Genomic DNA, 25,395 nt, shown 5'->3' on the forward strand with positions numbered 1-25,395 from the left:
CTTTCTATTAATCTTCAGGTACAATGAGTTGCATGAATCTAACCCAGACGGAAACTTGTGACATATAATCCGTGTTTATATTCCGAAGAGAAAGCATTGATGTCTACTAGTAAATTGAAAAGTCAAGAACCTCCTTGGACTATAACACTTTTCAGGCTTAGTGAAGATTTCTTAACCTGAAATGGGTAAAACATTGTGGTTGTTTGAGGATTAAAATTTCAGTATGTTTTGTCAATGGATAGCAGGTATACTTTCTAACAGAGCACAAACTTTAAATAATTTGTAAGAGTGCATTGGTGCAGTCAGCATCTAGTAAGTGTCATGGTAAGTATACTCTAGTGAGGCATTTAAAACTAGAACATCTGGTATCACTTCATACCATGAAACTAGTGTGCTGACAAAAGGAGTTAATCTAAATGTGGAGGTGACTTAAATGTGTTGAGCAGTGTTATACTTAAAGACTTGAAGGGGAAAATATTATTTCAAAACAGTCTTTTTTTGCTGTGTGCAAGGAGAAATAATGTGTTGCCCTTTACACTGCTGTCATTAACAGTTAAACTTCTCATTATTTTTTGTTCCAGTTATGTGCATATCAAATTGGTCTCTTGCCTTGTAATTATGTATGTGTAACTGTTGAAAACAGTAAATCGTGCTCTTGTGATACCTCTTTGGCTGTGTTAATACCAAGGAAAAGAGTATTTCCACCAAGTATCTTTCAAATAACTCTTTTTAATGATTAAAATGTTACATCAGAAACAAACGAGATAATAAGCATTACCTTTGTGTCTTATTTAGGTGTTAAATTGTTGTATCTATGAGTGGAGAGGTGACAATTACTGGCTTTGTTGCTGAGACAATTAATTATTTCTCTTGCACACTGAAACATTGTTAAATATTCTCCTTTGGTTTTCAGTTTATTGTAACAAATTTAGACCTTTGCAGCTGACATACAGCATGGTGTAGTTGAGAGAAGCACACAAGATATGGCAGGCCACAGGTAGAAAAGCAGCAGGTACAGATGCTGAAAGGCCCTTTGTGGTATGTATAAAATGAACATCTTTTATGCCCTATTACGTCTTAGGACTTTTTCTTCCACCTTTTAAATAAAACTTGCAGACCTTATGAGAGGCCTTGTAAGAAGAGGAACAAGTATTTTGTTTTTTTCTAATATTTGAAAAAAAAATGTATTTTCAACTTACCATTGCTATAGTCTTTTTTTTTATTAATCTATCTTTGCTAGAGACATTTTTTGGATATGATTATTTTGTGTGTTATTTTTCCATATTTACACACACTTAATATACATTCTCAGTGATGGTACAGTTTTGAGCATGCTGTTCTTTTATAATTTTTAAGTTTTCAGGCAGTGTTAAGATTGCAGAGATGTGATACCTGCTTTAACAATAATGCTTAGCAGTTCAATTATGTTACCACATAACATAATGGTATCATCTTAATGGAAAGTACATAAATTGTTAATGTAATAAATTGGAAAATTTCAGGCTTGTATAATAAGTATTCGTGTTGGCATTTTGTAAGATTATTCAATACTCTAAAATCAAAAGTGCAAAACAAAGACAGTATAACTTATTTAACTTTGATGTCTTTTCTAAGACGTGTACACAAAGTTATTTAGGAATACACGTGGGAATGTTCTTGAATGACTTGTATGTGGGTGCTTATTTCAGATAAACATTTTATTAATTTCTTTTGGCTTAATCTAATTTTAAAGGTGTTAGTGAGGCTTATTTACCCACTGGAGTTTGAAGATGCACCTGAATTTTGCAGTATGCATGCAGTAATGGGCTAATTTTCTCTATAAATATTTGGTCTTTTACTGGAAGAGGAGGATTAGGATGTTGCTTTGAGCATATAAGGCTTGTCAGTCTATGCCTTTGTTCTGCTTAAACATTGTATCCTGCTTTGCAATCCGTTTGCTGAGTATCCTTCCTTTTCCAAGGAACCCCATAACTGTGCAATGCGCAATATACATACCTATTCATGTTAAGCAAATGTTGTGACCATTTGGTGTTTAGGATCTTAGTTGGATGTGTCACTCCTTGTCAGTGTTTGGGGTTTTTTAATGCATATCTGAGGAAAATAAGCAATCTCATTGACAAAATTACTCATTAACATAGGGCTGAGTTTTGAGCACTTAGGACAGTTATTTTTTACTATGACATTATTATCAATGTAAAAAATTAACTGATTTAAAGCTTTAGACTTTAGATGACATATAGGGTATTTACTGCAGCTATCATCACTTTTTGGGAACAATTTGAAAGCCATACTGCCTCATCCATTGGCACTCTCAGTGATAAAATTAGAATGGTTGTTTTTAATCTCGCTGTCACAGTAGTGTTACTAGAAATGGAGCCCTCTTCTGGAAGTGGTTTTCACATGGACATGTTCAGATGGTGATACAAAGGCAAGTCTTATCTCTGTTTGAAAGATGGGGAAGCTGAATCTTACCAGCAATAGCTGACTGTCATATTTTATCATCAGTTTTATACTTTCAAGTCAGCAGGAAAACTGAGACTCAGTCCAGGCTCGGTTCTCTGGATTGCACTACCTGTTACTAGGAGGATCTGTTTCTGTTGCAGCCCCTTAGCATATAACCAAGCATTTTCCAGAAGGGATAAGCGCTTGAATGTGGAAAAAATCATGCACAAAAGGTTATAAATTATTAAAATGACATGGAAGTCGTGTCCAGTAGGGATTTTACTGGTTACTTGGAAGGGTCTATTGAATGCATATGGAAGTCATGATTTTAAGACACACCCTTAAATAGTATATGTGTTCCAGTTCTGTTGTGCAGGGTATGGTCTTTGAAAAAGATCATTAGCCTCAAATCAGCCCCCACTCCCTCCTCCCCATCTAACTCTTCACTGTTTTATTAATTTTTGAAGATCAAATAGATAAGGGTAACTGTCTTGCAGTTTTTCTTCAGCTTCAAAGTGAGTTTGGTACAATCTGATTAAAAAATACACTGTTAAATAAAACTTGCTACTGCTGCTTTTGGCTGTCATCTTTAAATCTTTTTATGGGAAGCTGCTGGAAGTTGATGCTGAAGAGAAAACCTTTTACTTGCAAATACGCTACTAGCTTAGTGAGCGCTGTGACTATTTGAATGATGGTGATTCACTAATACACAGAACATATGTATCGACTGTATGTTGAAGTATAAGCATAAGGCTCTGGTGTATCGAGTGGAAAATGTTGAAACTGACTGCCTTTACTATTTCTATATAATTTCCATATGTTGTGCTCTAAAGGAGTGTATTCATCAGCTTTCATTCTTGAAATGATGGTTAGGTACTGAATTCATTAAAAGTAATAAATATAAATTGTATTGGCAATTTCCAAAAATTGCCTAAAGTACTGAATGTTCTCAAAAAGATTTGAGTTCAGTGAGATTTGTGAAATAAGAGAAATAATACACTAAGTAGTCCTAGGGAAATGCTCTGTCCCACTTGGAACTAGCAGAATTTTGGATGTTAATCTTATTACAGCCCTATCACTGCCTCATAACAATGTGCTAATAACATCTAATGCCCTGCTGCTAGAACGATTGAAATACTGGGGCTGCCTTACAGAAATGTTTCTGCAAGGAAGTGATTCAGCAGTGCCTGTGGCCCTGATGGTTTCCATGGGAATGAACATGAATCCATGTACTGTGAAATGTGCTATGAAACTTTGTATTGCAGAGAAATGCATTATAGAAGTGTGTGAACAGGGCAATGGAGAATTTAAATACAGAAATGTAATGGTGCATTTTTACTTACATTGCAGCAATATTTAAAGTGTACTAATGGCTTGTGAACAGCCATGGAGATGATTGTTAACCTGAACTGTACAACAGTCTAAAAAAAAAAAAAAAAACAAAAACCCAAACAAAACCAAACAAAAAAACCCGAACAAATGAAAATGTAGTGGGACAAAATCAGGAAGAGATTAGTCTGATAAAACACACCTTGATTAACATTTGGTATTTTTCTATGTTTCTGTGTTTAATAAACTTAGCTTTTTCTCCACTGTTTAATGACTTTTTCCTTTGGTGCACTGCACTTTGTGTTTAACTTCTTCCCTTTGCAAGAACAAGCAGCTCACTTGGACATGAGTAAATAAATGACTTAAACAGATGTTTCATGGTACCTACAAGACATTAGCTGATTAATGTAAGTTTCTGACAGAGTCAAGGAAAACCACAGCCTGTGAAAAACCAACAGGCCTCTAACCAAAACCCAGTAATCTCCGCTTCTAATGTTGTATTTGTGCAGAAACAGGCTTAGTGTCTGTACTATTTCAGTTCTTCATGCAGAATTCCACCACCTATTTATGTCAGTAGCAAAATCTTTTTCATTTTCTATTTTAGATATTTACTAGTTTTAGTTCTACCTACGAATTGTTTGTTTTCATGTTCTGTGTCTGGTTTTATATAAAATCAATGATTTTTACAATTTGGAGTAGGTTTTTTTTTTTTATAGGCTTTATGGGGTTTTGGGAGCTTTTTTTTTTTAAATCCCTACAGCTTTTGAAGTGTCCCAGTAATAGAATGCAAAGGTGACCTATGTGTACAGCGGCTGGATGTGCTTCCAGTAAATACAGTGTATGTGTCAATCACTTGACAGTGTCCGTAGGAAGCCTGGACTTGCACTGTGTGAGCAACCACCTTTGCTGGAAGACTGGGATTGTGGGAAGGTGCAGGCAAGCTGTATTGCTGTAGAGAAAGGCCCTGCTCTTCTTAGACTTGGTTTCCCTCTTGCTTGAAGGGATGTTCTAGAGCTCTTGCATTGCAGCAGTTTGGAAGTAGTTCTTAAAAAGAGAAATAACAAAACAACTGAAAGAGAAGATACTTATGATATATTTTATATGGGGCATTACCTGATGGTGGTTTAAGATTTGCATTCAGTTTACATTGAATGTGTTGCTGAGATACACGTAATCTGTGTAATGGAGTTATGGAAAGTGAAAAAGGAACTGAATGTCTACTTTCTAGACTGAGCTTCAGGGTAAGCAAGGTACATCTTTTCCAGCCATGCCCTAAAGAGTGCACATAACCGTTCAATGTTCAGGAAGGAGCGATAAAATGCTTCTTGGCCTGTTGCTGAGTTTGAGTTGTGCTTTGAGTCATCCACTTACTGAGATAAAGTGGCGAGGTATATTCTATCTAGCTTAATCCTGTGTATGGATATTGTTGCCTTCTTTGTGCTGTTGGAAAAAAAAAAACAAACCCACACAGGAAAGTGTTGAGTTAGATGGCTATAAGCACTTTATGAGGCAGGAGGTAATACAGAAAACCATTGAGCTTCCTATAATTACAGAGTGATAGGATTCCTAAACCAAGTAGAAGTGACTGAAAATACTGACGTTAGATCAATAATCTGTTATGATTTGGGTAGTTTTCTTCAGCCTAACTTACGTATTGTGGAACTGCGCTCCTTTTTGAAGGTTATGGATGTTCCCTTTTGTACTTAAATTATCTGAAATCTTGAGGTTTACCAACTGAGTGAGTAATAATGGTAGCAACTGACGTAATAAGTCACCCAGGGTACAAAAAGCTTTGCGTGCTTTTCATATGCTTCCTGATACTCGGAAGTATTCAAATAGTACAGGAGCATGTAACGTTCCCTCCCTCCTCCACCTGCTAAAAGTGCCCTACAGTTCAAGGTGGAATATTTTCCATTCAATGTAACATGGATTTCCAAAATTATTTGGTACTGAGGGCCTACATGAGACAAAACCAACAGAATCCTATATAATTTTTGTGTGAAAATGTATGTAGTATCCCCTACTTGAGGACCACCTCACATCAATATGCATTGTTCATAAGAGTTGAATTCAGGCTCAGCTCCAGGAAACTTCCACACTCATGTCAAAAAGGGATTTTGATATTTGTAACCAATGGAGATGGTATGAAATGCAATGCATCATTCTGTTATGCCTCCTATATAATTATTGTTTTTAAGCCCCAAATTTCTGTCAAGTTCAGAAATAAGACTTTTAACATCTGGTGTTTATTAGCTGTTGAGTGACATAAAAATGTAAGCTTACTCTTCCAAGAACTGTATTTTCAAAGGCTTTGTAATGTTGGTGTTAGGGCTCTAGCCAGTCAAGATAAAGATAAAACATTGTGGGGTGTTTGAGGCCTTCTGTCCAAAGAATGACTATTATATGTGCTAGACAGAACAGTGACAGCTAAGATTTGTTATTTCTGAACTTGTTCAGAAACAGCATTTCTTAAAGTTACCTTGGTTTCCAGGTCCTCTTAGTCTTGTCCTTTTGGCTTTAGATTTTGTTCAGATTAAGTATCTTTCAGATTACTTGTCAGGGAATTAAAATGCCTTTTTTTTTTTTGGCCACCAGTTTTAGGATTGAAGATATCTGTCAAAACAATTACTTAAAGATGTTGAAGGTCTTAATGGAAAACAATGGGTTTTTTTACTTCTCCTGAGATAAAATTGGTCTAACAGTTATAAACGCATTTATTCCAAAGTTAAGCGTGAGGAAGGAAAGAATAAATGTTTAGACATCAATCATGTCAGGGATGGTCAGAAAATCAGCACTGTTGAGTAGGGGAATCTAGGAAAATTAAAAAATCTCTACAGATGATCTAGAATATGCATTTAAATGAATTCAGGTTTTGATTGTCAGTAGAGATTGTCATACTTCTCAAGATTAGTATAACGTAGAAAATTCAGTTTTACCTCTAATCTTCAGTTCACCTCATGGCGCAACTGTATATACCCAAAAGATTAGGGTATCAACCTGTTGATTTTGTGCTTTTGACACATTGTCTGTCAGACAGTGCTTTCTAGAACATGTTTCTGTGGACTGCACTGATTAAGTTGGAATTTTTTATGTGTGTCTGTAAACATCTGTCTCCTTAATCATCTGGAGGTGAGAGTTATATGTATTAGATGTATGTTTTCTTACTCGTAACTGTTGCAGTGGTATCTTTAATTTACTTCAGAATTCCTTTTCTTCTGATAGGAAAGTTGAGAGACTTTTTTACCGTCTTATCAAGTGGTGCTATAGCCAGGAGACAAATCAGGTCAAGGCAAGTTTTTGCTTGATCAGCTTCCAGCACTTGTCTTTTGTTAGTGTAGGATAAGCATTTATCTGTAGTGTTTTTAAAAAAACAAAACAAAGCAAAAACCAAAAAAACCCTCATCTGGAACAATTAAAAAATCTTAACATTGCCTATATTTCACTATATCTTGCTCCAGTTTTCTTTTATTTTTTTTTCAAGTCTTTGTTTAAAAACGAAGTTATTCCATGCTTACCTGAGGATTTCAGAACTGTTAATTAAATTTAATTTCTGTGTGGCTAATTGGTTAAGTTTCAGTATAACACAAGTTGTAGATTTGCTTTTGGTGTAGTGTGTGTTGGGGAAGCAGGCTGGGCCACTAAATTAGTGTAAAATTTGATGTCTTCATTTGGATATTACTAAACAGGTGAACTCTCTTTTTCGAGAGGTGCCATATATGCATTTTATGTGTGTCAGGTAGATGTCTTAATTTTAGGCATCTCTGATTTTAGCACAGTTCAAACTCAATTACGTGAGTTATTGTTAGTCATGATAGTTGAGATCTATCCATTTACAAAAATACATTAATGATTCTCTTGTGCTAGGATTTTAAGTGAAATTGCTCATACTGTAATGCCTAAATGTAGAAGTTCATCGTTTGAGTTTTTAGAATTCATTTGGAGAAGGCTCCGTATGTGATATGGATGTATTCAAAATATATCAGACATTATTAGCAGTAATAGCTTTCAAGACTCTTTTGCCAAGCTAAATACTGATCACACTTTCACTAGTGTTAAATATTGAGAGGATGTGGGTGTTGTGGCACCTTCTACATTTGATGTACATGTTGGTTATGGTTGGTTTGAAAATAGCTACATAACACAGTGTTATTTAGACTCGTTCCCCAGATGCTGGCAATTGGTGCTAGTGGTTGTGCTGACAACGCTTTCTTGGGTGGGAAAAAATGTTAAGCATTCAAAAAGATTTAAATACTTGATTTAAGACTGTAAATCAGCTTGTTACATCATGTATCCCGTGGGCCAACAGAAACTCTCTCTTGTTTGATATCGCATCTGTAAGACAGCACAGGTACTGGAAATCTGGTTTCAGTGTGGTGACTTCACAGCTCTGCTCTCTGGAACACAATTGTAAATGAATCTTCGGTGCTTTGATTTGCTGATGTCTCTCTTCAGAGAAATGCAGAAATGTGTATCTTGGCATATTCATGTCTTTACAGCAGAATCTTCCCAGGACCCCCCAAAGGCTTACAATAATTCCAGCTGATGGTTCATGGTATAGGTATTTCTGTAGTGAGATACAAACTTCTGAAATTAACAACTGTGATGTCAGGATGTAGCCAAAATTAAAATTTGGCATTATACTCCTACAGCTAAAATATGTATCTTTGAAGTTTTTAATAGTTTCAGAATGGTTCTTTTTTGTAATATGACCTCAGTCTTCATATTTGAGTAGTGCTTTGAAGATCTGAAGATTAGAAGCACTGCTGAATTGCAGGCTTGTGGGGTTTTTGTGGTGTTTTTTTTTTTTTTTTAAATTGAGGATTAATGGCCATTAAAATCGGACAAGTGGCTACTCCAAGTGATTAAATTGCTTCGGTATTTTGAACACTAAATTTACGAGGCTGGGGGACTTGAGGTTTTTTTTAGGAGTTATTTGTATATCCTTTTCTAAAGAGTCTTTATGTACCTGAATATTTCTTACACACTACTGAATCAAGCTGCATATGGTTATTGACTTGTGCGCTCAGAAGTATCAAATTTTGAAATATGATTTTTTTTTCTTAATGGTAAGTCAAATTACTTTATACATTTTCTACTTGAGTACATAGCATTTCCTTCCTGACCAGCTGCATTATGTAAATAACTGTAATAGTTGAAATGTGGTTTGGTTACTGTTAATTTCACGTAGCAATGGTATAGCAGTGAGGAGTCTAATGGTATTTTAAAACAATTGCAGTTTGTACACAGAGACAATATCTCTTAGTAGATGAATAGGTAGATGGGAGTTGTAAATAGTATTTGGAAAGTGAATCAGCATTGGATGAAAGATAGGTTGTACAGATGTTTGTTTTGATTTCTTCGGAATATTTTTTTCTGTGTCATTTGGAAAAATTGATTTGTATTTCTCAGTGTGTTGTGTTACTTGCATTATTTATCATTTCTTACATTTATTTTCAGACCAATAAAACTATTCTGATTTCGTTCTGATGCTTCATAAACATAATATCTTTTTTTTGAAAATGTCTAGATACAAGTTAGTGTTCATTTTTTTGGGAGGTGTGTGGTTTACTCAATATGAAGTATTGGTTTGCACAGTCAAATCAGGAAATATCATGGTATTGTCATTTGTATAGTGATCAGCTCCTCCTGCTGTATCTAGAGTAGCAAACAAATGGAAATGACATTTTTAATGTTTGAAACTGGTCTTGTTATCGCTAGAGAAATAGTTCTACTTTACACCTGAAGGTCTGTTTTTAGTACTGAAACACAAGTTCTAGTGCATGTTTGCCTCTTGGTCATATGGTAGTATTTTGATGGCAGGTTTTTCAATCAAATTCAAGAGCCTGCTGTACTAAAGACTTGTGTCTTATGTGCTAAATAAAACTCTCCAGAACAAAGAACAAAATGAAAACAAGAATCATGTGTCATTGGATGCATTTCTCAGATTTGTTCATTTATCTTTTTATAAATGATTTCGGTAGCTAATGTGTTTTCCAGTGCGGTCATAAACCTGAACTTCTGCAGCTTGCTAACGGGTGTGAAATTTAGAGTAGTGAGTTCATGACCTTCTCTGCTAACTTTCTCAGGCTCCGTTAGAAACCAAGCTTGCAGGTAGGCCTAAATGGGGCTCTGTATCTCCTTGGATAATATCTGCTGTGGTCTTCAGGCTGGAGATTGAAAACTGCAGGCTTGTGTAATAACTTCATTATGTATTGGGATATTTGGTTAGCATTTAAGACTTCTGAACTCATAGTTTTATGTCCCTGAAAAGTCATTGATATGCTATGACAACCCGTGCTCTCTTCATTTATTGCTGCTTTCTGTGAGCAATTATCATCAGAAATGCTGTGATAAAATTGGCATCGTATCACAAATGCTCCTGGAATGGAATCAAACAGGCAAACAGGATTCGCAGTAGCAGGGGCAGTCAGTGTGCATAGAAAACTCACATCCAGGTGATCTTGAACTGGTGTTTGCTGTTCTGCTTTCACGGTTACATTCTACTTCTCTGCCCAGTGATCTTAATTTCCTTACTGTTTTCCCATGAAATGCATTTTATATAACCAAAGTATCTCTTTGTCTCTCTGCTCTGTAGACCTATTTTAACAAATTGGGTAAAAAAGTATGGCTTCAAAGGACTTGTGGGACAGATGTGAGTGTGTATGGGGGTGAAACGGTGTTATCTACCCATGATTGAGAAGCTTCAATGCAAGTATGTCTAGATGCAGGAGAAAGTACAAGTGGTACTGTGAATGAACAAGGAATCAGTGTGTGTTAGTCTTGTTTGATACTTATATCCAACTTAGTTGGAAAAAGGTATTCTTTTCCATTCTCCCCCCACCCTCCAAAGCAGGCTGTATGTGAAGCTCTTGTTTTCCCATTTTACCCCAAGAAGGCAGTGTATTTGTAAAGAATTTGTTTTCTAGTCACCTGTTTGTTCCATTTAACCTCTATTGTGGTACTTTAATTCATTAATGGTGTTTTTAAAATTATGACATAAAGTTCTGCCAAACAACCAAGGAGAAAGCTAGGGACAAATTTATGTTCCTGATGTGTAAATATGGGCTTAACTCCCTCCCCCCTGTAGAATGTTCACTAAATACCAGTATTTGTATAAAATCTCTTGTCAGTGTGGTTGAGCTGAAATCCATTAGACTAGCCTGTTTGCCAACAGACATTAAAGTGGTATTGCTTTAATGACACCATAGTCATCAGACATTTTCTGTTGTATTTTGCTTGGATGGATTAGGGTTTAGTGAAATAAAACCCACTTATGTTGGACAAAGCAAAAGTACTTTCAATTCTGTGTTTGTGGTTAGTGTTTTATCTTGTTCTAGTTCTTCTTGTCAAGCATAAAATTTTACTTAAGTGTAAATCATTTCTAGCATATGATTGACTATTTTTGAGTGGTTTTCTTCATAGTGTTCCAATTTACAGTATCATCTCATGAGAATTATTGTAGAGTTCAGATTTAGGGAAGGAAGTGAGAATTATATTATTAAAAGTATGATGAGTAATTTGTGTTCCTTTTTTCTTTTATCATTCATTATCCTTAAATATCCTATGACATAGTTTACCGAAATATAAATTACATTATTGTCTGAAGTAAAACTGCAATGAGATGTAATTTTGAAGGTTAATGCAACTGAAATTTGATGCATTTTGTGCTTTTAAAAAATTTCCTACCAGTTTCTGCAGTTACTTTCAAGGTGTTTTGATAGTTTCTTGTGCAGTGTTTCCGTCAGAAGGGAGCTTATTGCCCCTGCAAGATAGCTTTTAACAGTTACACCAACAAAGTAAAGTAAAAAAAGAAAATCAATATTTCATTTTAGAAGGGTATTTGAGAAAATGGGTTTAAAACTGCATTTTGACCATTCATTTAATGGTCTTCTTTATTTTCCTGTAATATTAGGATGGCCTCCAGTTTCTCAACCTTTATTAAAATTGCTGGTGTTTAAGCCAATAGCTCACTTGGTTTGCGGCTCTAATTCATGCAACACTTCCAACAGTTTAGAAGTTTTGAATATATAATTTGAGGACAAAGAAACCCCATTGCATAATATGGTTTTCTTGTCTTTGTGTTGTAGGTTGTGTTAAAGATCATTAAACATTACCAGGAAGAAGGACAGGGGAATGAAGTGGTCCAGGGAGTGCTGCTGGGTCTTGTGGTGGATGACAGACTTGAAATCACAAATTGCTTCCCTTTCCCTCAGCATACAGAAGATGATGCAGACTTTGATGAAGGTAATGGTTACAGTTTTGCAAAACTTTAGGTAAAAAAAAAAAAAGCCATGTGCAGAAAAGGATTTTTCTTTTCCACAATGACCAGAAGCTTGTATGTGATCAGAGACTGCTTTTATTTGACTTGAGATATCAATGGATTACTCACAATGTCATCCTGCGTATCCAGCTGTAATCTTGTCAGTGTAAGGAAAGTTATACGGATAAATACTGTATTATATGAACACACTTATTTTAGAATAAGACTGTCCACACAGAAAGTTACATAAGTTTCCAGTCTATAATTTATATTGACTTCAAAGCTTTTTATGAAAATGGCTATGTGTGTATATGTGTATGTATATATATACATGTATACATGTGTAGTCAGGCATATAGATTGCCTCTCTGTGGATTTATTTGTATGTGTTTAGTACTCCTTGAAAGCCTGGAGAGCAGAGCTTTTTAAGCTTAAGAGTCACTGGTTAACTTGAAATCTGGGTGATATTTTTGCTTTTCCAAGTGAGCTAGAAGTAGCATCAGTGATTTCTATCTGTCTTGGTGTTTCCTTGCTGGTCCTAGTAATGTTTTGTTATTGCCACTGTAAGTCAGTCTAATTGGCTTGACACAGACTGATATAAAATTGATAAAGTAAACTTGAAAGGCTTGCAATTCTAATCTTGGTAATATGTGTGTATTTAATGATACTAGTAGAAACGCTTCTTTGTTAGGGCTTAGAGAGACAGATTGACTTCAAGAGGAACTAAAGAGGCAATATAGTCAAAGTAGTTGAGGTTGGAAGCTTGATTTTTATCTAATTTTGCTAATTCAGTTTAAGCAAGATTCCTTAATCTTTTAAGCATAAACTGCTTTTTCTTGTTTATAATGAGATTAGATATTATTCAATTAATCTTTTATCTTATTACAAAAGAATCTCAGACCCTGCCTTTAAAACAGATTGTTTTAAGAATTCTTTGGAACTTGGTAAGGTTTCTTAGCTGGTTATTGCTTCTGTTGGGGGATTATACAATTTGCTATATGAAAAAAAAAAAAAGCAAAATACAAGGGAATCTTAATTGTCCTACATTAATGTGGTGCTTGAGTCATAACTATATTTTATTAAAGCCTAAAAGATGTTTTAAAGATTCCTTCTCTTCTGGAGCTCTTCAAAGGATTGGAGTAATCTAAATTTTTAATTGGAGCCTATGTTTCAGTTTTTCCTGTAGAAAATGGCTGAATTATTTTCATGTAGTTGACAGACAAACAAGGAGTGAAATAAATTCAGTTTTAGAGATGGATTGATCTCACCATATGATGACTACCATGCTGAAGCTGTAAGCCTGGGATCTGGTATGCAAGGTTCAACTGTTACTGCTTGGGAGAAACTTCATTCCAAGAAAGTGACTCTTCTTACCAGTCTGACATTTTCCCTTTTCAACATGTAGGCAATAATCCTGGCATTAAGTAAGGTGCAAAAGGCAGGCTTGTGGAGTTTCCCTCACCTGGATGCTTCAGCTTGTCAACCTTCTGTTCCCATGCTGCAGGGGCAGAAAGAAGAGCAAACTTTAGCCAGAGTGTTGAAGGTTAAACTTTTAGAAGAATGTAGCAATATTATGCTTAGGTCAAGAAAGATGTCTATGTTAAAGCCAAAGGCATCCCTAATCAGAACAACAAGTAGATAACCTTCTTTGAGCAAGGACATCCCGGAGCAATTAGACCTTCAAGAGGGTAACTTGCCAACTTGGCAAGCAAACTCAAGGTCCATGTATCCTCAGCTGAACTACCCTCATTATAATACTAAAAATCATGCCTGTAGGTCAAGAAGACCCTTGCCCAGGTGAAGACCCTTCCCCTAAGCATGCATAGTAGTAGAATTATTGTCAGCAGTATTATAATTGTATGTAAATTACTGACCAATCGTCATAGGCTTGGAAAATTACTCTGCAAGTTTTGTGTATAAATATAGTGCTGAAAGTCTGGTTAGTGTGCGTGTTACGGGGAGAAATCCCCCATGCACCAGCGCTGTAATAAACCAATGTCGGCTTTCTAAACTATCATTTGGTTTGGAGAATTTTCTTGATTATGAGTTTTGGTAATAAGAGTGGAAAGTGAACCTATCACAGTGACGCTGATGCATGCCTCTAGCAGTGGCAGGGAATTTACAGCCAGGTCAGGGGAGCTTGCCTGTGCTGAACCCTATAAGCCAACCTCAAGAGCCATTTTGTATTGGTTTTCATCTTCCCTAGCCTCTACTGTATGGGTCACAGAGAGGTTCTCTCTGTATTCTTCTCGGTGAAATACAGTTAAATAGACTGAACCATTCAGAAAACTCACAGCACTTATGTTCATTCTGCATTCTCTTTACTTAGGGCTTGTTCAGCCATTTGACCTATGTGGTAGAGGCTAGGGAAGATGAAAACCCAAACAAAATGGCTCTTGAGGTTGCTAGCTTGAGTGATAGGTACCTTCTTAGGCTCTGTACAGATTTACCTTCTATCTTGCCAGTGTGAAAACCAATAATATTTTATAAATACTCCTTGTTTGTTTTCTCTGGAGGTATGTTTCCCTACGCAAGCATCCTGCCAGATTTTCAAAAGATTCTTTTTTTCTTCTAGATACAGATATTCCAGCAGAGAAATCTTGTTATATGCCAGAATCTTAAAATTCAGGATACTAAAAACCAAACCAAGCAAGACATTTCCCTCCCCCCAAGATTTGTACGTTATGTCAGTATCATAACTGGCTTTATATATTTGCACAAATTTAGGTCCAGAGATTTGGAAGGGAAGTATAAGGGTCTTGGCACTTAAGTGCCTCCATCACCTAGAATAATACTTAATGTTGTTCTCTTTGGTCAGAATAATGTTGTATTGTCTTCTTCCTTTGTGTGTATATTTTTTTTTTTGTAAATTTTTTTCCTCCCTGTCTAAGATTCTGGAATAGGAACAATCCTATTGAAATTCCAGGTTTCTGGGCCTGCATTTCTTGGCGGACTTTGGTCGTACTTGATCTTACATTAATGCAGGAACTGTTGCACTGGCTGAGGGACCACACTACCCCAGCTGCCCTTCTCCTGAGGGGCGGAAATGGGGAACGACTGTGGTGTGGTTATCTGCTGACAAACTCCTAATCTACTATGCTGAGAATTGAATGAATACACCCCAAAAAATAACTACTTCTATATCATTTTGCAGGAGCTCTAGGAACATATCACCAGAAAAATACTCATTTGGCTTGTGGTCTTGAGGTGATCATTAAAAGAACTGAACTTATGTACAGGAGGGTGATATTTGAGCAAACAACCTGTTGGATAACTGGCAAGACACATTTAAGCTAATGTTTTCCTTTTTTAAACTGAGAAAATCTAATAAAAACACATTTTTGAGGATGGTAAGAAAATATCCTTAATTTGAATTTGAAATAGGTATGCATGACATTTAAGAATCAGTTTGATAAAGATGTATTTCTAACTTTGTAGCAGCAACAATTGCTTCAGATATGCTCAGATACGCTTTTGTTATGGTGCCATTTTGCCTCTTGCCGCTAATACCTGAGACAATATTAAAGTTTTGACTATTTGCTGCAACAGAATTCATTAAAAAATGAAATTTTTGATTTAAAAAAAAACTTTACCCAGACTTGTTCTTTTAGTGCCAGAACATTTTTAGTGCAATTTGAATTGGACTATTTCTAGAAACTACTGAAAACATGAGAGGGTTTTTTTTAGCTTCAAGTAATTGTTACCACAAATCTGGGAGGATGGTCTACTGTTTATGAATCCACAGGTGTTTTTCATCTTAGAAAGTTCTCCTGCAGTGTCGTCTTCCTAAAATTCTTTTTACAAAGTATAATTTTTTTCTGGTAAGATTTCCCTGTCAGGGAAGGCTTAAACACTTAGTTGACCTGCTGCAGCACAAGATTTTTAGAGGGGGTGAGAGGGTTCAACCCAGCTCTCTGTGTTAGAAATCTGTAGGTGAAGTTTAGTTGCTGATGTGTGAGCTAGTGGAAGAAAATTGCAGAACAGGTACGTTGTTGAGTCTTCAGCAAAAGATGCTTCAGCATGAATGTTTGATATTTTGGGGCTGCACTCTGGATTTTTGCTCAGGCATTTACTTTTCAGATAACTATAACTGTGTTTCCTTATTACTAGTGCACTTACATTCAATACCTGTGAGGATTTATTTCTCAAAACACAGATCTTAAAGAAGATACTTTAAGTTATTTACACGTACAATGCCTATTCCTGTGCCCCTCCCCACCCCAATGGATTCAACTTCTTATTTAGGAAAAATCAGATTTCTGCTGCAAGGATTTTTGGCTTGGGCACTTCCCTGAAATGGTGCAGTACCCCAGCTTGTCTTTGTGAGGGTAGTTTTCTGAGAATTACTTTCACTTTAGGGTACTTCCAAGCTTTTGTCTGAGTGTAGTTTTGCTCTCTTTCAGTTAAGGTTTACAAAAAAGGTGTAATGCATGAGGGAGGTGTTTTCTTCCTAAGAAATAAATGTATTATTCTTGACTATAAAATGTGTCTCTAAGTGACATGTTAAGTTCAATCCTTTGCTCTTCATTGTTTTTATCTTCAGTGCTATTCACTGAGTAGCTTTTCTCTTTGTTAAAAGGAAATTTGTATTCCTTTCATGGAAAGCAACAGTTAAAAATGTAGTACTTACAAAGCTGAGATAATAAATTAAGTGCTGTGGTAATTATGCCAATAGAAACTTTGAGACAGTTATATAATTATACATCAAAATAAGTTCTAGAAGGTTGTAACTTTTTCTTCTTTTATAACTATGCATTTTTTATTAGATTCCCTCTGAAATGCTACAGATGAAAAGGTGATGCCACCTTCTCTCCCCCCACCCCTGATGTGATTTTTATTTTCTTAGCAGAGGTTAATTTTCTTTTTCAGTTTGCAGGTTAGAAGTATCTTATCTGGATGATTAAAGATTCTAATACCTGTATTTTTCTGTGCTGTAGGTTGTATTTAGTTGTATCATCACTCAGTGGCAAGTAGAAATAACATAATGCAACATTTCCACAAAAACACCATTTTCTTTGTTTTGTGGCTTCTATTTAACCTCAAACGAATGCAGTTGCATATGGAGTAACATGTTGTAGCTCCTATATAGTGCTTTTTCAGAGTTTTTATCAGCCAGGGGTAGCAGCAGTTTGTACTGCTGAGCCTTACCTCCAGTGTTGCCAGTACAGTGACCTGCCATATGTGGTCATTGCAGAAACGGAGGGCTTCAGGTAGCTAAAAGGAACACACAATTTAAGATAAAGCAACAAACTGAATGTGTGCTTTTGAACTGTTGCCTACTGCAGTGAGTATTGGCTCTGTTAAGGCCCCCTCCTGTTTTACTGGAGGACTTGGTCTTGAGGTTGCATTTCTTGAAGTGAAGCCTGTGGTCTGCTACACTGGTTTGACGTTATAGGGACTTCAAGACCAAAGTCACATGAGTTCTTACACTTTACAGCATACTGTCCCTCAGTGCATAGGTGGGGTGCTGTTTGGTGGACTGTTCGGTTTTTTAGAAAGCATCTTAATAAAAAAGGCTACTGTGTTCTATTTTTCCTTTTACTAAGTTAGTAGTGTAGGTCCACTAACAGCCTTGTGAGTACAACTGGAGAGGTAGTGTGAATCCCTAAGATGCTTGAAACCACTGTATGGTCAAAACAGAATCTCCCAGACAGTACGTATATACCTATGGGGACCAAATGGGCTCTGTGAAGGTTGATTTCTTTCGCTAGTGTTGCTGTAGAAGTCCTGATGTCATTAAATCACAGCTCACTAGCGGTGTTGATTCATGTCCTTTCTGTCAAGGCTAAATTTTGTCAGTTTTTCTTGTGGACCAACTTCCAGTTATTCCCATTTTAAATCTGCTGGTATTATAACTCAAAAGTTTATCATTGCAGGCATATATTTTATTTCTCTTCTATTGTTGCAGCACAGAACTTTAACATGCTGTAGCTCAGTAGGCAGACGCAATTTTAGCTGACAATTTTCTTTCTGTTTTTTTGTTTGGGTTTATTCTCTTTAGGTATAACAGTTGACAAAAAAAGAGAAGGTCATGTGGATTGTCTGTTATTGTAAGAAAATGGAATGTTTCTGAAATGCAGAATCCAGTTATATGAAATTTAAGTTTCGTTTCACTAAGGACAGGAACAGATGACCTAAAAGCTCCTAAATCACAGCCTTGGTTCTGGCTCCAGTTGTAGTACGTTTATCTGAATCCCTCAACTCTGTTTTTCATAAGTTCTTGTAGTAATTTAGGAAGAAAGCTATACTGTGTAAATGTTGACTTTTCAATTGTGCACTTTTCAAGTGCTGGCAAAAGCCCATCAGGTTTGTGCGTGCATTTATGAAGTTTCACTTTGTGCTCTATGTAAAAAGGATATTGAATTTTAAGCTGGATTTTTTTCTTTATCATTTCTGTGTAGAGAATTCATTAAATAGTCCGTACACTTGGTAAGGATTAATTTATAAGGAATTCAGATGATTATGTCAGAGGGTGGATAGTCAATTGTTAAACACATAAGACAGTCTTATCTAGTCTTCCGTATTTTGGGTTTTTTTGGTGGGCTGCCAGAACTGATATTGGAATATACTTATTGACAGAGGCTGGTTATTAGTGTGCTTAATTGTCATGTAATAAGATCACATAATCAAGGTTCTTTAATAAAGCTGCTAATCACACCTGAGTCATTTTGTACTTTACCTGTCACTAGTGCAAGTTCTTGATTTGTTTCCTAAAAGGAAACTAATATTGACACAATTCACATAATTGTACTGGTTTAGTGGAGTAGCAGGCATGCAGTATGTTAAATGTTTTGTGTAAGTTTTCAACCTGTGCAGACTTATCTCTACTGGAGGGTGTTGTCTTTGTTGGGAAAAGAAGAAATCCAGATTGAAAGCTACTTTTCAGGGCACAGTCTGAAGTGCCCTGTATGTGCAGATATGTGGACTTGTCTGGATCAGATACAGCAACGTATCCCAAAGTATGTTTCTGTAATAAAAAGTCCTAAGAAAAAGTGCTTTTAATTATCTTAAATGCAGCAGAGAAAGGTGAAGTGTACATGTCCGTATCATCATCTCCGTTTTCAAGCTCTCTTAGATCAGGCCGTGGGCTGGAAGCAGTGTGCCGGCGGGCGGTCTCGGAGGAGCCCCCATTAGAGGGCACTCGTACCCAGCACACAGCCCGCCGCCGGGGCTGCTTCTGAGCCAGGAAACCTGGGGCTTGCAAACAGGAGAGGGATAAAAATGATTTTCATCTGATAAGGTTCATATAATCTTTTATACAGTTGAATTCCGAAAATATGTTACAAAGTGCATTGAATTAAATACAGCTCTACTGACTCAGTGTTTTTTTGTTTCTTAAATCAGCCTAAATGTGCTGCTTGTTCTAAGGAACTATATAGCTTGGTAGAATTTGATTCAGAGACTTTTGTGTGTGTGTGTGTGTATCCTAAAAGCAGAACAGGAGCTTTCTTGTTTTGCAGGTTCTCTTCACTTTCCAATTCTACCACACGTAACTAAGAAAGAAGAGGTAGTACTTGTGGTGGAACTTCTTAGCTTATTTAAGTGGGTTTATACTGCTGGACTGTGCAGACTTAAAAAAACGCACATAAACTATTCCTTTTCTGGTAGTATTACACAAAATGCCCGAAATGCTTTGTTTATTGCATTTCTGGATTTTCAATTTGATTTTTACTGTAGAGGCAATGCTTTAACATGGTAGGTAATTCCTTTTGTTCAATGTCTAATTTTGAATCAAAAAAGAGAAATCATTTTGCTTTTTAAAGCACGAGGCATATTAAAGTTCTATTTAAATCCCGTTCCATTAAAATTTTTCTGCAAAAGAAGTTAGTGTAATTTGCTTTTAAATGCAGAAATGTTGTACTATCTCTTTTTTTAAGACAACATATTTCATGACATTTTTCCTTGAGTAATTTTAAACATAAAAAAATCTTACGTCTGCCTACATTCTGATAAAACTATAAAAAAAATCTGATAAAATTTTTAAAAATAATCTGTGATTGCAATGGATATTATTGTCATATCTAATAAACTTTCACGCTGACCTATACTGAAAATTATGCTTAAGTATAATCATTTAGTAATCCTAAAAATAAAGTTATAGAAACATCTATTTTAAGTGATAAGTAGTTTGCTGTATGTAACTATCTTTTAGCAGCATTAGAATGAGTTGGAAGATTGTAAACAGCTCAGTTTTGCATTTAACCATTTCACTATTTGCAAGTTTTGAACTTGAAGCTAGGAGATTTTTACTGCATTGTATGTGTTCTATCTTAGCTGTATTCCTTATTTATAGCTGTGATATATGATTGCTTAATTTCCTATATGGATATTTCATATAGTTCTGTAACACTTGTAGAAACTCATTAATTTTTATGTAATCAGCAATATGAATGTCCAGGTTTTTACCTGCAATTTAGGTAAAATATTACAAATGAGCTATTCTGAATTTGATTTTTCTTGCTGATATAATCAGCTCAACTTTGTCTAAAGACATAAAAGTGCACAGAAGAGGATAACCAATTAAATAATAAAAGTACATTCAGATGTTTAATATGTGTTCTTTGATTCCAGGCATCAGTCTGAATTTTATGCCTGTATTTTCTTTGTGATAGTGATTTGAAAACATTAAGCCTTATATTTATTGTTTATTAGGGGAGAGAAAATGTACAGGTTTGAGTACCCTGAGCACTCAGAAGTTTTTAAAATAATTTTTGGTGAGTAACAAAGAATCTGAAGGTTATTTGATTTTTACAAATTCATTTAATGTATTGTTTGTTCAGTTTTTTGAATATGGAAGAACTCTGAAATATGAAAATATTTTATACTCCCCATACTTCAAATTGCACAGATGCAAATGACCTCGTGTTTGTATTTTGTCATTAATTTGTGGAAACATGGTAAACAATATCTAATGTGCTAGTTCCTATTAAAAGCAGACACTCCCAAGTAATTCTTTTAGCTGTTCTAGTTTATAAAACAGTATTGCTGTGGATATATGCAAAGGTGAAACTTGCTGACTTTTTTTTTTTTCCCAGATGTACTCTATCTTTTACTAAGCATTTGAATTTTGCTGTGCCACAATTCAGGAAAAAAGTATGGATATAGCCATTTGTATTTTAAGGAGACAGGGGTTTTTTTCAGGCAATTGCTAGAACATATAATAGACAATGTGGTAGATTCTGTATTCATCTTACCCAACTGAGGTACGTGCCATCTTGGGTGCCTAAAAGTTAGAAAATTAGTAGCTTTAAGCTACCTCTGCGTTTGGAGGAAGTGAAGCTTCATACAGAAGGAAGCCCAGACCAGGTAAAGATGGCATTGTCAGTTCTGCTAAAAACGTTCTACTTCTTCATCCTTGATGATGATTCTTCGGTCTTGGACAGTGTGCTACAGGAGTAGACATTTCCATTGGACTGCCTGGATCACACTTTGTGCTTTTTGCGTGTCTTCTTTTCGTCTGTAGCATGTCTTTTCTTAAGAGACGGCTTGCTCGTGGTCCCCCATAGCTTTGGCCAGGTATCTTGACTTTACACTCGTTTGTTCTTCTGGTAACACTTCTCCCAGTGTGAATGGACCAAGAGGAAGAGAGTGTTCTTTTAACACTTTATTACCTCTTTCCATTCCACCTCCTTTCCTTTTTTGCTAATGCATGTATTTGGCCATTTCCTTCCCTGAAGAACGCCGTAATAAACTTGAGGAAGCTGAAGAAAAGCACAGCAAAATGAACAATATTTTTTTCTGAGATCCAAAATGAAGGAAGTGCACATAGTTCCATTGAACAACAATTCAAATTAATGCAGCTGGCTGAAAAATAATAGAAACTGATTGAAATAAGTAGTAGTAATAAATTAAGAAAAATATTTTTGTTTCTCCGTAATGTTTTATAGATTTCTCAACTGCATAATCTGGAAAAATTATGTAGCATTATTTTCTTCTAGAAGAAAATTATATATACTTGAGATATAGAACATATTAAACTCAAGTCACACCTTTTTTGTTTATAGCATTTATATTTATTTCATTGATGGAAAGACAGACATATTACTGGCCCAAGGTTCAGTACTGAACATTGAATTGAATACTTGAGGAACAGACTTGAAATCTGTTTTGCTAACAGGAAACCTACTGCAGCAGTGGAGTTGAAGGGATAAGAAATTGATTCACAAATTTTACTAAACTTAAAATATTTTCTAGCAAAATACTAGTCTTTGATAGAAAAGAGAACAATCCTTAGTAGAGTTTAAGTTTAGATCTGTATTTTAGCATTATGTATAATTAATGTATGTTGTTAAATACAGTGTTGCAGTGAAAAATATATGAAGGAACTGAGAAAGCTCAAACTGAGCAAATCTTGCATTTTTCTGTAGTCTGGTAAGCCAGTGTATAGAATCTTAGTAACAGCAAAATTCAAGGAAATAAAACTTCTTCAAAGCTCTACTGAAGACAAGTAGGCTGTGCATAGCTGCAAATGTAATAGTACCTTATATTTATATAATTCCATATTGACTGTATCTACAAAATGTATTTATTGCAGATAAGGTTGTTCTCACCCATCTAACTTCAAGACATTTACTGTATTTTGGTTTGCGGTGTGTTGGTCGAGAAGTTGCTGTAGTATGCAGCTTGTCTTTTGTTTCACTGTTTGCTGAATACACAGTTTGATTTCTTTTATTGGATTACATGCTTCAGTTCAGCGTAAATTCATGCAGTAGAAAAATACACATTAAAATAGATTGTTTACTCTTCAGTAAAATACTCATACTTTTTGTAGGCTTACTGTGATAAATCCTTGATGCACATATTTATAGCCAACATGCAGCATTGTGGAGTTTTAGTCAATAATAGAAATGGAAAGATTTTTTAAAACTTTTTTAGAAAACAAGACAGGCGTGTTCATTGTCGATATATTTAGGTCATAAGGGACATCTGCTAAGGATAATTTTTTAACACTTGCTAACAATCCTAATATAATATGGCCTATTCATCAGTCATATTGTTCCTGACTTGGCTGGTGTGGATTTTAGTGATTCCCGATGTGCATTCAGACTCACTTAATTGCTAGTTTCTTGCTGTTCTATCTTATTGTTTTGTAGGACAATGCATAAGTGGGCACAGAATAATCAAAATGGTTTCCCTGGCCATATTAGGCACCTAACAGAGATATATTTGCTGTGCAATGTGTGCTTGTTTTTGCAAGTGGAAGTCTTGTTGAAACAAAATAAATCTTAACGGGGAAGTAATTCAACAAGATTTGAACATGCTATTCAATATCTGTGTGTGAATATATATATTAAAATATATATTTATACATGTGTATATACATATTTTAATATATTAAAAATTTAATCCATGCGATACATCTTGGAGCTTTTACAGCATGCATTTGTGCAGCAGAGGAATTAGAGGGGTAAGTTAGGGAGGCACTACAGACACTAAACATCAGGATTTTAGAGTTCTCGATAAACTGTTACATTGTGCCATTTTTGTGCCTTTGGTTGAGAAAGAAAAGCTGGTTCAGAGATATTTGCAGTGTAACTGAGATCTAATCTTTTACGTTGTCATGAACTCAGAATTTCTCGTAGCTCTAAGGCATTTGACTCCTGAAGAGATTCATGTAATGTTCCTTGAACTAGCACATGTGAGGCAGATAGCAAGTAAGATGGGCAACGCTAGGCTTCATTGTTTGAGGGGAGGGAGGTTATGGTGGGTTTTAGGTTTTGATATTAGTGAAACAGGAAAAATGACCAGCTGAAGTCTGGCAAAATACCGAAAGGGGTATTTGCAATTTGACTTTCACATGTAGATGGAAATAGATTTTTTTTTTCTTCCCCCCCTAGCATGTTGTTTTTTTTTTTTACTTTGTAGCAGTTTGTGTTGCTCCATACTGTGTTTTTACCTACCGATAGAGTAATAACTGCTTAATGCTTTAGGATAATAGTTTTAATCATTAAGTGTTTTATCTTAATCCACTTTGTGTAACTCTGAACTGTCAGTGATAGTGAAAGAAAAAAAAGTAGAAATTGCAGCTGTTGCAGCGGGTTGGGGGAAGCTTTCTTTATAGCTTACTTGAGGTGTTGAATCTTGTTTAAACCTAAGTCTTACCTCTCTGATCAATTTTGGGAGGAAACAAAAGGACTTTATTTGCTGCCTTTGTTACTCTCATTTTTACTCAGTTGTCTTAGATGATCTCTAAAATCCCACATAGCTGCCAAAAAAGTTGTTTGTTTTTTTTTTTTCTAATTCTTTCAGTGATTTTTAATTCCACTTTAACAAAGCATGTGTAGGAAAACTGATTGGGACTATTAAGCAATACCAATGATTGGGAATAAATCAATTTATGGCTGTTAAGTCAGTTGTTGAGTACAGTTGAAACACCATAGTCTATGCAAATGTTGATTTCATTTGGAGTTTAAATCTATAGCTGTATGGCTTAATTGAAGTATTTTATCGTATTTGATAGTTGTTCTCCATGTGAAGAAGTTGCAAATTTGATTCATCTATGCACTGTTGATTAAAAAGAGTTTGGCACAAACTTTATGTAAACTGCTTTAAGTAAAGTACACTTTATGAAATGTACAGTTTAAGCATAGAGCTGCTGATTTTCTGTGGCTGCAGCCTGGGAGAAAGGAATGAGGGAACACTGAGAAGGGAATTGAAGACGCTGTTGTAAGGATGCAGTTTGGACACTGGGTGCCACTCCTGGTACACACTGAGGCTTGAAAGCCTTTCTCATGCAGTGGAACAACAAGCACTCTTAAAAATGGAGGTCTTTGTTACTAAGGAAATTCTGAAGGTCTTTGTCCCCTGAGCTTAGTGGTTCTTCTAGTTGAAAAACATGTTCCTGAGTCCTACAAGGAGTAACTAAAGCTACAAGGGCAGGACTTTTTTAAAAATTATTTTAATTCTACTGAGGATGATTTTCTAGACTTGATGTATTGCGCTCTAGTTATGTAGTTCTCATCATGTACAAGAAACACAAGGCTGCAGCACCAAGTATTCATGAATTAGACCAAGCATGGCAATTCTCCTCAGGAATAGGAAGAATAATTTCAAAACAAAAAAAGTAGGAATGAAATATCTCCTTGCAAGTGTGTGTGTGTGTATATATATATATTTTTTTTTTTTTTGGTCATCTGCTTGTTAGAATAGTACAGTGTCAAAAAATCATTGATTAATGTGTTGCTGATGGAAGACTAGATGAAAAGACAGTTGAGGATCTGTTTGGGGTCGATCAACTTACAGAAACTAGTATTGGAGGCACAAAGTGATGGTTTCCAATAAGCACCAAGTACTGAAGATCAGAGGAGTGCTGAGGAGATGGTGAGCAGTGGGAGTAAGAAGTGTTTAGATGTGAATTGGAACAA

At 35.6% G+C, this 25,395-nt stretch overlaps 1 protein-coding gene across 2 annotated transcripts in view; it reads left to right on the forward strand.

The window, feature by feature from the left end:
* Positions 1-25,395, forward strand: part of EIF3H (eukaryotic translation initiation factor 3 subunit H) — an 86,327-nt gene that overhangs the window by 8,472 nt on the left and 52,460 nt on the right. For both annotated transcript variants that reach the window (XM_074808085.1, XM_074808164.1), the window contains one exon: positions 11,859-12,015. In XM_074808085.1, the coding sequence (XP_074664186.1) occupies positions 11,859-12,015 (157 nt within the window). The remainder of the gene's footprint in view (positions 1-11,858; positions 12,016-25,395) is intronic.

The sequence above is a fragment of the Strix aluco genome, chromosome 1 (genome assembly GCF_031877795.1).
Source record: "Strix aluco isolate bStrAlu1 chromosome 1, bStrAlu1.hap1, whole genome shotgun sequence".
In the NCBI taxonomy this organism is placed as follows: domain Eukaryota; kingdom Metazoa; phylum Chordata; class Aves; order Strigiformes; family Strigidae; genus Strix; species Strix aluco.